Genomic DNA, 15,903 nt, shown 5'->3' with positions numbered 1-15,903 from the left:
GCGGGCCCCCCCGCCCCCCCCCCCCCCCCCCCCCCAACTTCTGGCATGAACCACTGCAGGCATGTGCCTGCATTTCTAGAATCAAAAGTGAATGTCTCTTCACATGCAAATTAATTCAATCTATGCAGGTTAGACTAACCTGCAAAGATTGAATCAATTCAGGCTCAGGCTTTTTGAATGTCTGTCCTTAGCCCTAGTGGCAAGTAAGACCTGTGCTTACAAAAACAGCATTAAGCCTTAATGTGCCACTGCTCCCAGAGTGTTCTACCTTTACCACTGCTTAACATTCCACAGATTTGGCATCATGTAAGTGTAATATGCAACTTCCCTCTCATATCAGTATTTTATAATCCAAATTAAGTTTTCCGAAACAGTTGAAAAGGGGCTTCTCTCAGCAAGTGACGGACATAATGGCCAAGTAATGGCACTAAGCAGGTTTTCAGGTCTGATTTTAAATTTTTACAAATAGTCTTGTCCTGGTGAAATAACTTATGATTGTTTCCCAAATTCAGACAATTCTCAAGAAGGCAAAAAATGCTTTTAGTGCTTCACAGTGGCCATTCTCGCCCATCTGGCTTCATACATACATTTTTGTGGCCACTTTCAAACTGTCTAGGCTCATAGTTTGCCTGTCTTAGCTTTGGATATGCTTCTAAACTGGGGTGGGTAAAATGCGGCCCGCAGGCCATTCTATCTGGCCTGTGGGGCCCCTAAAAAATTTTAAAAATTAATATTAATCTGCCCCTGGCAGCCTGTCATGCAGCCCTCAATGACTTGCCAAAACTCAGTAAGCATCTCTCTGCCCAAAATAATTGCCCACCCCTAAACAATCACAGAAGAGCTGCTTCATCCAAGAACTCATTCAACATGGCTACATGCTTTCCATTTTGGTGAAATCAGTGCAAAATCTCATAGGGGACTTCAGTGTGACACATTTTTTAAGGCACAGTGCCATTCCACATAGCATACTAATACTTTGGAGCAATATAATGCTTAACAAATTTGTCATTCTTCCAATGGGTATTCAAATTAATTATTCTCCTTGAGCAATGTGTCACCTCCCCATGCCTATTTGAAAGCTGATGTTCTCTACAGGGAAATATATTTTTCTTCCAGCATATAAATACAGCTGAAATATTAAAAATGGAAGAAAAATAACCAATTTTTCTATGATTAGTAACCCTTCATGTTGTCAAGAAATCCCCCATATACATGTAATATGCTGGAGGCAAGTAGAACTGTAATTTCCATTTAGAAAAGCAAATGGTAAATTTTCTTTAATAACCATTACCAGAAAGCATGTTCTTCCCTAGTTTTTTTTTAAATTTAATTGTATAGATTTTACTCATTCAGTTTTAAATAAGTTAAATCCTCTATCAGGAAGGGGAGAACACAGATTCAGCTAATGTTAATAGTGTTTTAGTGTTCAGAGTAATCCTGGGGTTATGAAAACTGGTATCTGTTGACCTGTTAATGAATTGCTCTCTGGATATGTTTTCATTTTTGATGGATAATATTCTAGTTTGTGGTGGAGGAGGAGCTGCTGTTTTTACCTTCCTTTGTAACCTGGTTTCAGTATTGTGGAGACACCAGTTGCATGTCTCTGTATTTAATGCTGAATTTATGTAAAAAGCGTAATTTAATTTGGGTACTTGAAAATTTCTCCCTGGGGTCTGTGGAGCCAGTTTAGGAGGTGTGTTCCAGACTCGCATCTGATCCAGCTGATCTGCAGTTGCTTAAGCGGCCCTTTGGGAACTGTGAACAGCCAGCATAAGTTAGAGCAGGCAGCTCAAACAGGAGCTGGGAAGTGGACTCCAAAACAGACAGCTCAGGAGCCTGCAACTTGTAAAGGTCTTAAATCATCTCATCCCTTCCCCCAAGTTGGTATTGCAGCGAGCCGAGTTCAGCTGAAGCATAGGATCTAGCATGCCATTTTCAGATGTTTACAATTAACTTACATTTTACTTTGTTTAAAAATCAGTATAGTGTTTTGTATTGACCTTGTCCTCATGTATAATGACTGTACTTGTAAATTATTATAAACAGCTTTGTGAAAATGTGAAATACAGTTGAAATGACCTGATCTGAATCATGTGCAAGTTGTTTCCAGAATCCTCCAGACCTTTCCTTGGTTCTGATCGACAGCAGTACTAGAGAACATGCTGCCATAACTTCACCCCTGTTACAAACATCTACAGTATATCAGTAAATTGTCACAGTTAATGAGCAGTGACTTCTTTTGTGCTATGTAAAAAGCAGTTCTCATCAGAATAAGTGTTGATTAACTTAATTAGATGTAATTAATTGTACCAGCCTTCCTTTTATATATTAATCTGATCTGACATCCAAAATCTTAGTTTTGTAAACGTTAGACTGCATTATTAGTACATTGTTTTAGGTAAAATAGTTTCTTTACAGTACAAATAAAATACCAACATAATGACATAAATCCATTTAGTTAAATGCCTATATGTTATTTCAAAGATGTCAGGCACCATGCAAGTGCTTATTAAATTGTAGTGCATCTATGGCTATGGTAAAGAAAAAACATTATTTTTTTCAAGTGGATATTGAGATATAATTTTCTATGTTTGAATTAGATTATAATTAAATGAAAGACTACAAAATCAAAATTTAGTAAATCTCTTTTTGTGCTTTTAAATTCCAGATAACTACAATAGACTCATTAGATTATGAACAAACATGTTTTAAATGCACCTAAATATTCATTCCATTTGAAATCTAAAATCCATGTGTAGTAAGTATTATTAACTTTATATACAATCAGTATTCTGCAGAAAGCTCAAAAGACAATAAAATAAGATAAACTGCAGAGCCGAGGAACACGATTTTCCCCCTGGAAAAGGTAGACCTAGTTTTTGGCACTGTGTCAGTAGAGAGACAATGGAAGCTTGTTCTATTATTTATATGAATTGACTGGCTTGGCAGATGCCAGTGTGATAACCCTTTATCTAAAAGTGTAGAAAAACTAGAATTCGCTTTCCTTTGGAATCAGACTTGATGCAAGATATTCATAAAAATGCCAGAACTCCTGTAATTGGGAGGGAAGCTTTGTCATAATCTGCTTGCAGAGAACAGGAGAGTAGGTCCTAATCAGTTTATTTACATATGACTACATTGGAAAGAAAAAATAATTTTTGTGTCATCAGAGAAATTATGGAAGGCAGAATGTAACTGCCTGCATACAGCTTAAAATGTCACTTATTCTCACTCACTTCCTTCTATCACATTGTGTACTCACTCTTCTACTATACCCCTCTCCTGAATCCTTTGCTAAAAGCATCCTGAGTTCAAACAACTAAGCTCGCCAACAAAAAGAAAAGAAAAAAATACCAAACAAAGTAAAATACTTCATAAATTGCCTGTGCTGTTGTAATTCTGTCCCTTTCTCTTTATGCATTTGTGATACATAATTACATGGTCATATGATAATTTTTTTTCTCCTTTGAGATCCTGGCCTCATTCAAATCTCTGTTCAGGAAAGGCCTTGAATGTGCACTTAAATCCATCCCTTCATAGCCAGCACTTAGCATGTGTGGAAGCAGTCAAGGACAGGTTCCTACACCAAACCATAGACGCCTATGCCTATTACACAGCGAGGTTAGAAAATGTTCGTTATTAGCAAACCAATTTATTTTATTTTGACCTTAGTTTTGGCAGTGGCTGTACTGTTTTTATTTAAATTTTCCAAAAAAAATTAAACCAGAGGCAGAAACTAGAGATGGTGAGTTTGCCATCCCTATTTAGTAAGGTAGCAATCCAGTTAATCAGACAAAAAGCCCCTAATGCCTCACAGTACACCTAGACCATGTTAATCCCAAGCACAATGTAAATGTGTGCCATGAAGGCTACCACATTGATACATATTTAATTGCTGTCAGTCTAGTCTCCCTTAAAGAGGTTTCTAATGGAGTCTGTCTACTCTCACACATGCACATACATTTGGTTTTAAAGGTGATTTTAAAATCGAAACAATGGAACTAGCAGGTCTTTTCCACAGTGTTGACTACACTTTTAAAAAGAATATTTTTATCTTTTGCAACTAGTAAAGATGTTTGGATACATCCTTAAATAGATATTTACTGTTTTAACTGATCTCTTGTGATAAGTTTGATTTACAGTGGAACAGGCCTGTTGACAGGTTAGGTCTCTTGCCTTGAGGAGAGAGAGAGAGAGTTCATTTTGGGTTAGGTTTTGGATAAAGCACAGACCATCATTGTGGATCTTTTTCTATTGACAGTATAACAAGTAAATAAATAACTTTCTTTACCCTCCACTCAGATGTGTATATGGAACGTGATCCAAAGCCCACTCTGTTTCTGTTGATTTTAGTTCAGGACCATGATTTATAGTAGTGCCATGTTTGCTTGGTAAATGGTTAGGTCCTCCAGCTGGGGGCCATTGTATACAAATGAGGCTGAGAGCAGCCTTGGAAGATTTATTGCTATTTGTTTGCTGGTGTGCTTTGGTTGTTCAGCTGATGAGCAGGCATTTGAAAAACATGTAGCTATTATGTAAAGTATATTAAGGCTACTTATTCTATCCTCAGTATTTTTTCTTTGCTATCTAAACCTGTGTAAATTCTTCCCATTATTGGGTTCATATTATGGTTATTTGATTCACATGAGTAATAATCCCCTAGGGACAAATTCACAGGTGATGCATGAAGAGGTATAACTCCCATTTATTCTTACACTCATTCAGATTCAGTCTCCTGATGTGTGATGGAGTCCAGTTGTGTTCAGAGAAGTCTCACTTTATGTGATGGAATCTAAGTCATTACATCTTAGGCATTTCTGCCTTTGGCTTATTGACATCAGCCACACTTCTGTCATGAATGAACTGATCACAGTTGGGCTCTCTTATGCTTATACCCATGGAGTGTTGGCTGACTGCTTTAATCTCTGCCACCAGCCTGTTTCACCTCTCAGCCAATCCTTATGAGTAGGAATATTGATATCAGTGTCCTGGCCAAACTTCTGCGCAGGTAATTCCACTTTGCTCTCCCAGTTTTCCTCTGCAGTTCATGATCAGTGGGGTAACCACTAGTGATTTTTTAATGGTAAAATATATGAGGAAATAATTTGGTGCTAGGGGAAGAAAAGCCAAAGTCACAAACATATTTTAAAATGCCTAAAGTCTCAGGTCATATTATTTTAATCAGAATGTACTTTAGTTTCACCTGAAAGGGTTTTAAACAATGTTAAATCATTTAAACTAATAGTTGAAATCCTTTCAAATGCCTCTTGGTCCAGCAGTGCATTGGGGAGAAGCTGCTGCCTGTTCTTTATTGCTGCCTAGTCTCGGTGAAAGCAGCAAAACCAACAGCCCTGCACTGATGCCTTTTAAGTCAGCTATGCATGCCTTAGGCCTTCTTTTATCTCTGCAATAACCTGACATATCAGAGAATCCATTACCTCCCCAACTCCCATGAAATACCAACATAGACCCTAGTTATAAAATTCAAAGTCTTCTTGCTTTCTCTTTTCTACTGTGCATTACACACTTTAACCTGAAAGTTTTCAGTGTTCTAAGTCAAATTGATTCATATGTCAAAAGTCACGGATTTATTTTTAAATCTGAAAAATCAAGGAATCCACTATTTCTATAACAAGCTTACACCCATCAGAGTGGTATTTATCCTTGATGCTTGTTATGCTGTATTGGGGTGTGATGAACACATTACACTGAATTCTGAAGTCAAACTTATATAGCCCCTTAGGCTAGGGACAGATATTACATATAAACCAGTTTAAGTGATCAGAAACTGTTTTAAACCTGTAACAGAACAGACATTCAGTGCACATAAACCAGTTTGAAAATGACTGAAACCAGTTTGAGATAAACCTGATTGAATGTAGTATCAGACTTAACTGATTTGAGTCAAACCAGTTTATGCAATGTCTGTCCCAGACCCCTTCCTGGTTTCACTTAAAACAGAATCTCCTGGCATCCCAGATGCTTTACAACTCTGGGTGGGGCTCTCTGCTCCAGGCCAGCAGGGCTGACCCTGCTCCTCTGCTCCCTGGCTGGAGCTCTGGCAGAGACTGCAGGTACAGCGGTGTCTGCCTGGCTTCCTCTGCTTCCCTCTCCTCCCCACCCCCCTCAAACAGGGATCCCCCCACAGCACGGAATGTAGCCAGCTAGTTCAGGGGGTTTCAGCCTTTTTTGGTTGGTGTAACAGGGCTACCGTCATGGCCAGGTCTCTGCTTCCAGTCTCCCCCTGTCTCTGGGCAGTCAGTCTGCTCCACTTGTCTGCCATGCCTTGATGAAAATAAGTTCAACTGTTACTTGAGCAGTGTCACAACCCAAGGGTGTGATTTTGTTTGTGTGCGCTTCGGCACTGCTGAATTATTTCCCGCCAAGAACTCTAAGCACTGCGGAGCCTATCGAACCCAGCGTGTACCTTAAGAAGGCTACAGGGGTCTGATCAACCTCTGGCCTCTCCCCGTCGCCGAGCGCAATCCTTCGACGAACCCCTTTTCCCTGCGCGCAAGTTCCACAGAGCCTAGCAAACTTCGTGTGAGTGTATCCAGAGCTCTCTGCTTCGAGTTGTTTTCTTCGGTTGACGCGACGGGCTCGCATGTTTAGAGCCTTCAACCAGATTGGGCTAGAGGTTTGTGTGGAAGGAACTCTTGTCCGCCTCTCTTCTTTTCTATCTGTAACCGCAACCCAAGCAAGTTTTCCTGCTTGCACCGCGACCATCTTCGGTGTAAGTAAAATAATCTTTAATCAACCGCTAAGTGTCCGTGCCTAATTCTAGCCCGCCGGCCTGCATTCCCTGACCCGGCGTGTCCGGGCTGCTGGCCACAGCCTGCCGCGCGCCCCCAAGGGCCTCGGACCGCTCCCGGCCCGCACAGGCAGGAGACTACCTTTTATATGACCTGGTGACTAGGGCCATAAGTGCACACTCCAACCATCCCTGTATGTGCCCCGTGCCTCACAGATATTCCACTGTGTGTTACCTCTCCAGCCTCGGTTCAGAGCAAACTAGGTACACAGTTGTAGCTCTACCATACTACCCTGGAGGGCCACGCTCATGCCACGCTCGCTCACCGGGGTCCCATTCACTCTGCCAGGTCTCACCCAGCCTCTTTCATGCTGCCCTCCCTCCTGGGCCATATTCATACCACCCAGCCTCTCTGGCTTCAGGCTTGTCTCTCCATGCCCTGGTCAGCCCTGGCACAGTCTGTCGGGCATCTCCTGCTGCCCTCACCTGAACGTTTGCTGACCCACTCTACAACTGTAAGCCTACTTTGCTCCTGGCCCCTCACCAGGCCTCCGTGCCCCCACTGGGCCTCTTCCCTCTTCACTATGCCCCTCTCCCTCAGGGCCTCTACTCACTTGCCCACTCATAGGGCCTCTATTTGCACATCCCCTGTGCTAGCTTATGCTGAGAGGTGTCTGTGTAAGACAGACAGGACAGTGTCCTCTTAGGGGTTTTTGGAGCTAATTAACAGGTAACTGGTAATGTCCCTGTGTTCTTTCATTGGAAAAAGTTTAAGAAGAGCTTGAACCAGTGAGCGAGGCTTTTGTTTTCTGATGGGGTACTAAATGCTATCAATTCCTTGCGTAACTAAATGCTCTGTTATCAACTCCCTGCTGGCTCCCTCCCTGGTCAGCCAGGCACGGTGTGGGGGAAACCCCTCCCTAATCAAAGCATCCTGCTGAGGCCTGGCCACCCCCGCCCCTCAGCTTAGCACTGTAGAAAGGAAGGGAGGGCTGCTCTAGCACCTCCTGGCTTCTGGCCTGAGCCACTGCAGGAATGTGCCTGCATTTCTTCAGTCCAGTGAGGATGTCTGTACAGTTACAAATTGGCTCAGCCTAGCCAGGTTAGACTAACCTGCAAAGATTGAATCAATCCAGGCTTTTTGAATGTCTGTCCCTAGCATTAAGGTCCAATTTTTGCAGACATACATAAATAATGTTATGCACGTGGGCAGTCTTTAAGGTTGTATGTTTACATTATCATTGGATACTTGTGCATATCACGTTAGTCATATGTGTATTTGCAGGGTCAGGGCCTTAGATTATCAAGTTCTTTGGAATCCTTCAGTATCTAAATGTCTACTGTTTAAATCTTTGTTAACTTTTTTTAATATACAATCCCATTTCAATACCAGGTCCTCTGCTGGCCTGAATTTATGCCTGGAATAACCTAAGGGAGTATCAAGAAAAAGAAAGACTTTTGATCTTTCCTATCTATAAATTGTTTTTTCCTTCGAAGTTCACGATGAACACACCAGGATGTTTCTGCCTATCCATCTCCCACCCCGCGCAGTGTTTTTTTTCTTTTCATACCTGGGATAAACAAGACCCTCATAGGACCTTCTGTACATGTTGAAGAGTATCTAAAGCCACATGCCCCTGACAACTCCCTCCTGTACTTTATAAATAGAATTGATTAGGAAGGCTCATGCCATTCACCCAGCCCCAGACCTACATTATGTCTCAGTGGTTCTTTACTGTCTTACACCTTAAAACAGCTTAAAGCATGTTTTTCCCCCTATCTTCTGATTTCTGGACTCCTTGCCTATTCCTAATGTGTGGGTGACAATTAATATGTTGCAATTTTAGATTTTTCTCAAGAGCTCTTGCCAGAACATGCAACTGAAATCAGGGATCTGCTTCTTTAGACACTGTAAAAACACATGATAAAAGACAGTCTTTGCTCTAACATATTTACAGTTTGATACAAAACATAGCAGTGAGTTTTTTACATGGGACCTGAAACTGGGATTTACCCATCTTCCATTAGACTAGAACAATTTTTAATCCCGAAAGAGCTGGGCAGGATTCAAGCTGATGACCAATAGATGAAAGGCTCTGTGGCTCATTATGGATGCCCTGAGGCATCCAATCTCTAGCAAGCCAGATCTACACAGGTTTTGTACCCATTTGGGTTTGTGAATGTGTTGTTTTTTTTTCAAATACTATAATTAAGTTTAGACTTCTTCTACTGTGGAAGCAGTAATTCCAGTGTAATGGAACCTTTTTAGCACATAAGTTATTCCTCTGATAAACTATTTAGTGAATAAGCTGTGCCAGCCTCCTTTATTAACTCGCTTATATATCAAGACATGCAAAATGCAGACCTGATAACATAGTTTTACTGGTATAAAAGATCCTCAATTTTTCTAACTTTCTTAGGTGGTTGTTAAAAAATCTGAATGTCTTTATATGGTCCTTGATTTCAACTTGTAATATTTCAGTCTATGTGGGAAAATTCTGAATAAAATCCATGTAATACTAAAGCCTTGGACACACACTACAAAAATAAAGTGCTATGGGAGTGTGAACATGTGCCCAGCCCCCTGGCCGAAGCACTACTAATTTACTTCAAAGGTGTGCTTTCCAGCCAGCGGGTTGAAAGGGGGCTGCCCCTTTGTTGACTCTCTGACTGGGGGCACCAGTCAGTGAGCTAGGTTACTGAGAGCTTGCCCTCTCCCCTGCCAGCGAAGGGGCCAGGCTATCAGTGATCAGATGGCAGCTACTACCAGCAGCAGCTGTCAAAGACAGTGCCTGTCCCTGCCTGCTCCCCCCCCACACACACCAGGACGGATGAAGGTGGGGTTGAAGAGATGTTAGGGGGATGAAGACAACTGCTCTCATTGCCACCCTCCCTTCTACTGCCTACCACCTGTGGGGATGACAGGAGGGCAAGGGGGGCAAGGAAAGATGCTTTTCTCACCTCTGCCAGCCCACTGGGGTGGTAGAAGAGTCTACTTAACAGCTGCAGCCAATGCTACAGGAACAGTAGGCAGAACTAGTGCTCCTGGCACTGAGGCAGCCATCAGGGGAGGACTGGCAAGCTGTTGCTTTCACACTAGCAGTGGCATCAGGGTCCTGGGAGCACTCTGTGCCAGGTCAACCTGGCTGGGAAGCCTGTCAGGGAGCCAGCTGTTCTCCTACCCTTCCCTCTTAGAAGAGGGAGGGAGTTCAGAAGATTGTGGGATACTTATCTATGAGACCCTTTGTGGCACTATATGTAACAGTTTACATGTTATATGTAGTGCTACAAAATGTAGTGCTACCAAGAAGTTCTTTCTTGAAAGAGGAACTTTTTTGTGGCAGATCCACCAGTTTTGTAGTGCTACGGATGCGTGTACATGTGGACATTCACCTTTTATAGCAATATAAGGACATTTATAGCACTAATGTAATGTGTCCAAGGCCAGAAGCTAGACTCTATGCTTTGACTTGAGAGATGGTATTTTTATCTTCAGTTAAAATATCTCTCTCTTCCCTCCTTCCTCTGTCAGCAATGTATTTACCCTTTTCTTTTCTTATTATAATGCCCTTTTTCTACTTCCTGTATCCCCCAACTGATAGATCCAGATTAATGGATGAATGAAGATAATATAGAGACTTTGTCTTTCCTATCTGTAAATTGTTTTTCTTTTGAAACTTACACTGATCACACCAGGATGCTCCTGTGTCCTCCCGTGTTTCTTTCATTTCTCAGTTCTAATGTAAATATTAATTATTAGAGAGGAATTGTATCTAAGGATGGCTAGAGCATACATACAGTGACCTTGGTTGAGCGATATCTTATCTTCTTAGTGGCTTGTCCTCCAACTGAAAATGGGCACATCTACATATGTGCTTTAATGCACAGTAGCCTATTTTGCTGTGCATTAAAATGTCATGTAAAAAACTATGCGATTCTGCTAAAGTCCAGTAAAATAGGCTACTGTGCATTAAGCATCGCTTTAAAAACACGTTCTTTCATTACTGCACATTAGGGCAACCTAATGCGCATTTATTTAGTACCTCACATTAGAGGTACTAAATTGAATGCACCTTAGGAAAAGCACATTAATTCATATGTAGACACACCCAGTAAATAGCATATTTCAGAGTAAGACCCGAGTGTTTGATTAATGGTATTAGAGCAACCTAAATATGTACTTGAGAAGTGTTCTTCATCTACAAAGAAAACAACACATTAATTCTATACCTTAAGATGCAAAGGAAAACTTTCTAAAAACAATATAGAAGCCAACCCTAATTTTAGAAATGTTATCAAGAACATGGAGCCAGGGCTGTCAAACATACAGCCTGCAGGGAAAATGTGACCCATATAGTTGTTTTACATATATCCTGTTGCATCTGCCAGTTTCAGTGAGGTTACACCCAACCATTCATCAGGATAATGATTCCCATTTTAGAGGACCTGTGAAGAGCCCTCTGTGGGGCTAAGACAGTGGTTCTCAGCTTTTTTAGACTTAAGGCACCCCTTATTAGACTAAAGGCACCTCATCAGAAAATGCCAGTTCTTACTTTACACTCTTTTTTTGACTACAGAAAAATAATGGAGTAATTATTGTGTTGCAAAGAACTTGGAAAGACCACAACAGGGCAGAAAGTGGATTCCTATTTGAAATCACTGGGTTTAGCTTGTGACTCATGTTTGCACACTTAACAGTTCTAACATTGCATGACACCCCGCAGCACGCTTGAAAGGATCTCTAGGCACTGCAGTGTACCCTGGCTGGGATCTCTAGGATATCTTGATTCTAGAAAGGATCTCTAGGCACCCTGACTGGGAATCACAGGGTTGGGAGAACATAATCAAGATAGATAATGTTTGCCTTACCCTGTTTGTGCCATTTTGTCTACATGCCCAGGAGCACTGGCTCAACACATAATACATATGGAGCATGTCTACATGTTGACCTAAGGCTATGGAGTGACATGCTATGTCGCTGTATGACGTGATACGGCAATATAGTGATCACATGTGTCTACATGTGATTGCCAGCTACGTCGCCGTAACAGTGAACTCCCATAGTGGTAAAATTTAACCATATGCTATGCACATGGCAAAGTAACTGCCTGTACTATGCCATGCTTTAGTACTTCCAAAATGAAGTACTAAAGCACAGCACCGTAGCAACATCACTGTACGGGGAAATGTGGATGCGCCCATTTTTAACTATACTATAATCCATCTCTGTTTGTTTATGATTTCTTCGAACCGCTGGCTTTAGCATATCCTGGTATGTAGTTTTGTGACTGAACACACAAAGTTGGTTCTTTTAAGGAAACCTGGTCAATTGCCCATGGGGGTTGAACAGCATATGTTCATTGATTTGGAGAGTACGTTGTTTGATATTCCCTAACTCGTATACTCACTTACCAGCGTGAGGGAATTTGTAGAAATATGTGCAGTAATACTAAATGATCTTCTTGAATATTTATAACTACTGAATATTTAGCATTTCAAGCCAATTTGTGAGTTCTGTAAAGATAATGCTGCTTTAAATATTCTGAAATGTACTGCATTTTATCTGATGTTTTTAAAGGAAGCGATAAAGTTTTTGGTATTATTGGCTGTTCTCATGTGCTAAAGTAATTATTGTGTTCTTATTTTATTATGTGTACAATGTAGTTACAGGGTCACATACTTACAGACAGCATGTGTTAGTGAAGAAATGTTATGCCACATTTCAAATAACTGTAAGACATGTGTGAAACCCTAAAAGAACTTTCACATTGTGCTTTATTAGGCCTTTTTTACATTTTCACTTAAATAGTATGTTATACAGCTCTCACTTACTGTCCCAGAACCACAGGACTAAAGACAAGACCTCAGGAATGTGGCTGAACTAACTACCACTTTATTACATAACACATCTGGGAATATCCAAAAAGAACACATCCAATGCAGGTCATTCCTCCTTTGTAATCTGTTTCACCTGGTCAAGGGCTGCTATAAGCCCTCTCTCCAACATGTGGGGGCTGCTGTCAACTCCCCATCTTCTTAATCTGGACCCCAAACTGTTGCTGAAATACTGCCACCCTCCACTCATACATCATTTAAGGGGGTACAGGAGAGGGATTGCCTCCCCATGGTACCAGACACTAGGAGCTCCAGTCACATTCCCCACCTTATTTAGAAGATGCCATCTCCTAATCTTCTTCAGATTCCAGTTTATCTGGGAACTGGATCCACTATTAAAAAATTATTGGCTCTTGGCCCACCCCAAGCTGTGATAACATGAGTAGTATAACCTAATTTACCCACTGGCTCACTGGACTGTTGAAATGAAAATAACCCAGTGCCAGGGGGACAGGTAGGAAAAGTGCCGCCCTGGGGGCCTAGCAGCTGGGCTTTCCCAGCCCTAGGACTATGCAGGTAAGCATATTGAAGTTCAGTTCACTGGTCTAACCTAGATTGGTTAAGCGTGAGTGTACATCGATCCAGATCTTAGATTGTGTTCTGCCATTTTTAGACCTGTCTGTGTGCATGCAGAATTTCCGTTCTGCTATGGGTTTAGATTGATTTATGATCACTGAGACTAAGTGTAAGGCCTGCACCTGAGCAAGCTAAATTTGATCAGGTGGCCATTTTTAACACAATCTAACCTCCCTCTATATTTCTGTTATATCTAACAAGGTTTAACCAACATCAGAAATACAATGATTTGCTTTGCATACCTATGTGTAACTCTAGTTAGTACCTATGAGCCGCTCTCAGAGCCACTCTAATTAAAGCTTCCCTGCTCCCTCACCCTGAGATTACATGTAAAAGTGCCTAATGGTACTTACATGCATGATAGAGAGCAAATTAAACCCACTAAGGATCAGTATTTTGATAGCTGTGGGTAGGTTTTATTTTGAGAACCCAATAAATCTTAAAAGACTTTATTTAGCATTTATTCCCCTTTTCATTGCAGTAGGTTCTATCCTTGTCTGACCACGTGGATAAGAGAGAAGGAGCAGATGTGATATATCACCTAAGAAGATTTAGGCTGGATATTAGGAAATCTTTCTGTTACTGTGGTGAAGCTGAAACTACCCCAGGAGGTTATGGAACCTCCTTCACTGGAGATTTTTAGGAAGAGTTGATACAAGTGTCTGTCAGGCATAGTTATAGGTCTATTGATCCTGCCTTAAGACAAGGGCTTGGACTATGCACCCCATGTGCTTCCATGATTGATTTCAACTAGTGGTGTAGATAAACGCTGTTTTCTCCAGAATGAATATCACTATTGCTGTATGCATCAGCTGATAGGGGATTTTACAGAAACTGCTTTGTGAACATCTCTCCTGCTGTTCTTTTCTGCCAGTGCTCTGCTCTGGGAAAACTCATCAATTTTGCAACATACACGGGCTTATCCAGGTGGTGACCTAAAATCTCATGGTCTTTGCTGAGCCGGGTACTGGTGAATAGTATGTCATGGTACTCATTCACTTTCTTTACCATCAAACTAGAAATTTTGTTTTGGGTATTGTGTTAAAGCAAAACAAAAGAAATCCTAAGCAAGTTGTTTTTCTAAAAATAAAGAAAAGACAAAGACAAACAGGAAGAAAAATAAGAAAGATTACTATAATTTAACCATTCATGTATGTACGTAAGTAATTCATATTGTTTATTTTCTGTCTTTTTATGTTTCCAGGGCTACAGCTACTCACAGGGGTCAAGTTATATTCAAGGATGCCTTAGCACAACAGTTGTGTGAACAGGGAGGTAAGAGCTGTTGCATTTTTAAATTTAATGGCAAACCTGTTCTCTCCATTTTTATTCATATCATTGTTGGTCATCATGGAATACTATTTCAATAATCAGAGAAAACTAGAGGTAAGATCTTTTATTATCCACAACTCTGTTACCCCACTTTCCCTCACACCTCCTAATGAGTAAACAAGGGATTTCATAGTTAAGCCTCAAATGTTAAGCGTCAAGGAACATAGGAAAATTAAAATATACATTCTAAATAATTTGAAACTTTCTTCCAGTAGCTAACTCTGATTTTGGCCAGCAACGAAATGACTGCTTGAATGATGACTATTTATATATTATCTATAATAAAAACGCAGTAGATGTACAACTGAAGTTTCATTTACCACTGATCTCAATTATATCTTTGCAAAGAACCTGCTTCCCCATGTTACAAAAATAGGTCACCAAATTTTTGCAAGTCCACCATAAATGTGATCATTTTTATAGCTAAGCAAGAGTGTATGAAGTATACAAAAAATATTTCAAACTTAGGGATAAATTGCACAAGATTCACAAATAAAGGTTAAACTCACAGGGCACGTCCACACATGCAAGCACGTGCACTTGCAGCAGCTCAAATAGAAGCGGTGCAAATTTGAGCCAGGGCTTTTTGCCTCAGCACACGTGCTCGGACATGCACTTTGTTGAGGAGCAAATTGTGCCACTTGGGGCAAAATAACCCTGCCTGGCTCCTCCTGCATCTGCAGCCAGGGGGAGCTAGAGCCCGGGGCCAGCACCTGTGCTGTCCCCAACAGTATAAAAAGCTGCCTTATCTTGGCCCCATCCATACAAGAAGCTGCCCTGGCAGGCAGCTCAGGGCTACTCGCTCTCAGGAGCTTCTGGGGCCCAGCCAATTGGTACCGGGGGACACTACCCCTTGTGCCAGCTGGACTGCTGCAGCAGCATCCCAAATCCATTTTTTAAAATACCCCAAAATCCATGTTCTTCGACAGTTAAAACAAAAGACCACTCTACACACACACACACACCCCTCGAGACAGAGACAGAGAGACAGCGATGAGTTGGGTAATGCTTTATTGGTATATTTACAATATTAAAGCAATTTGGAAGCCTTCCAGTATCTCTATCATCATGATAAAATAAATTCTAAATACCTATGTGTTGATTGTGCTTTTGGTTTTCTTCACACATGATGGGTGTGTGGTGAGGGGATGTGGTGTTGGCAGGAAGGGGGTGGGAAGTGGTGTGGAGGAAGGCGGGTGTGTGTGTGTGGAGGGATGTGGGTTGGTCTGTGGGTAGGTCTGTGGGTAGGTGTGGGGCAATTGCTGGGGGGACTGTGGGTGTGGGGGATCTTCTAGGGGAGCTGCTCTGGAGGGGTGGGTCCCCTGGCCCCCACAGTGTGCAGCCCCCCC

At 41.5% G+C, this 15,903-nt stretch overlaps 1 protein-coding gene across 1 annotated transcript in view; it reads left to right on the top strand.

The window, feature by feature from the left end:
• Positions 1-15,903, top strand: part of RELN (reelin) — a 479,029-nt gene that overhangs the window by 147,963 nt on the left and 315,163 nt on the right. Inside the window, exon 4 of the mRNA XM_025214714.1 lies at positions 14,427-14,497. Coding sequence (XP_025070499.1) covers positions 14,427-14,497 — 71 coding nt within the window. The remainder of the gene's footprint in view (positions 1-14,426; positions 14,498-15,903) is intronic.

This window comes from Alligator sinensis, unplaced genomic scaffold, assembly GCF_000455745.1.
Source record: "Alligator sinensis unplaced genomic scaffold, ASM45574v1 scaffold915_1, whole genome shotgun sequence".
In the NCBI taxonomy this organism is placed as follows: domain Eukaryota; kingdom Metazoa; phylum Chordata; order Crocodylia; family Alligatoridae; genus Alligator; species Alligator sinensis.
Note: the sequence above shows the minus strand (reverse complement) of the source record. Positions and strands in the feature narration are given on the sequence as shown.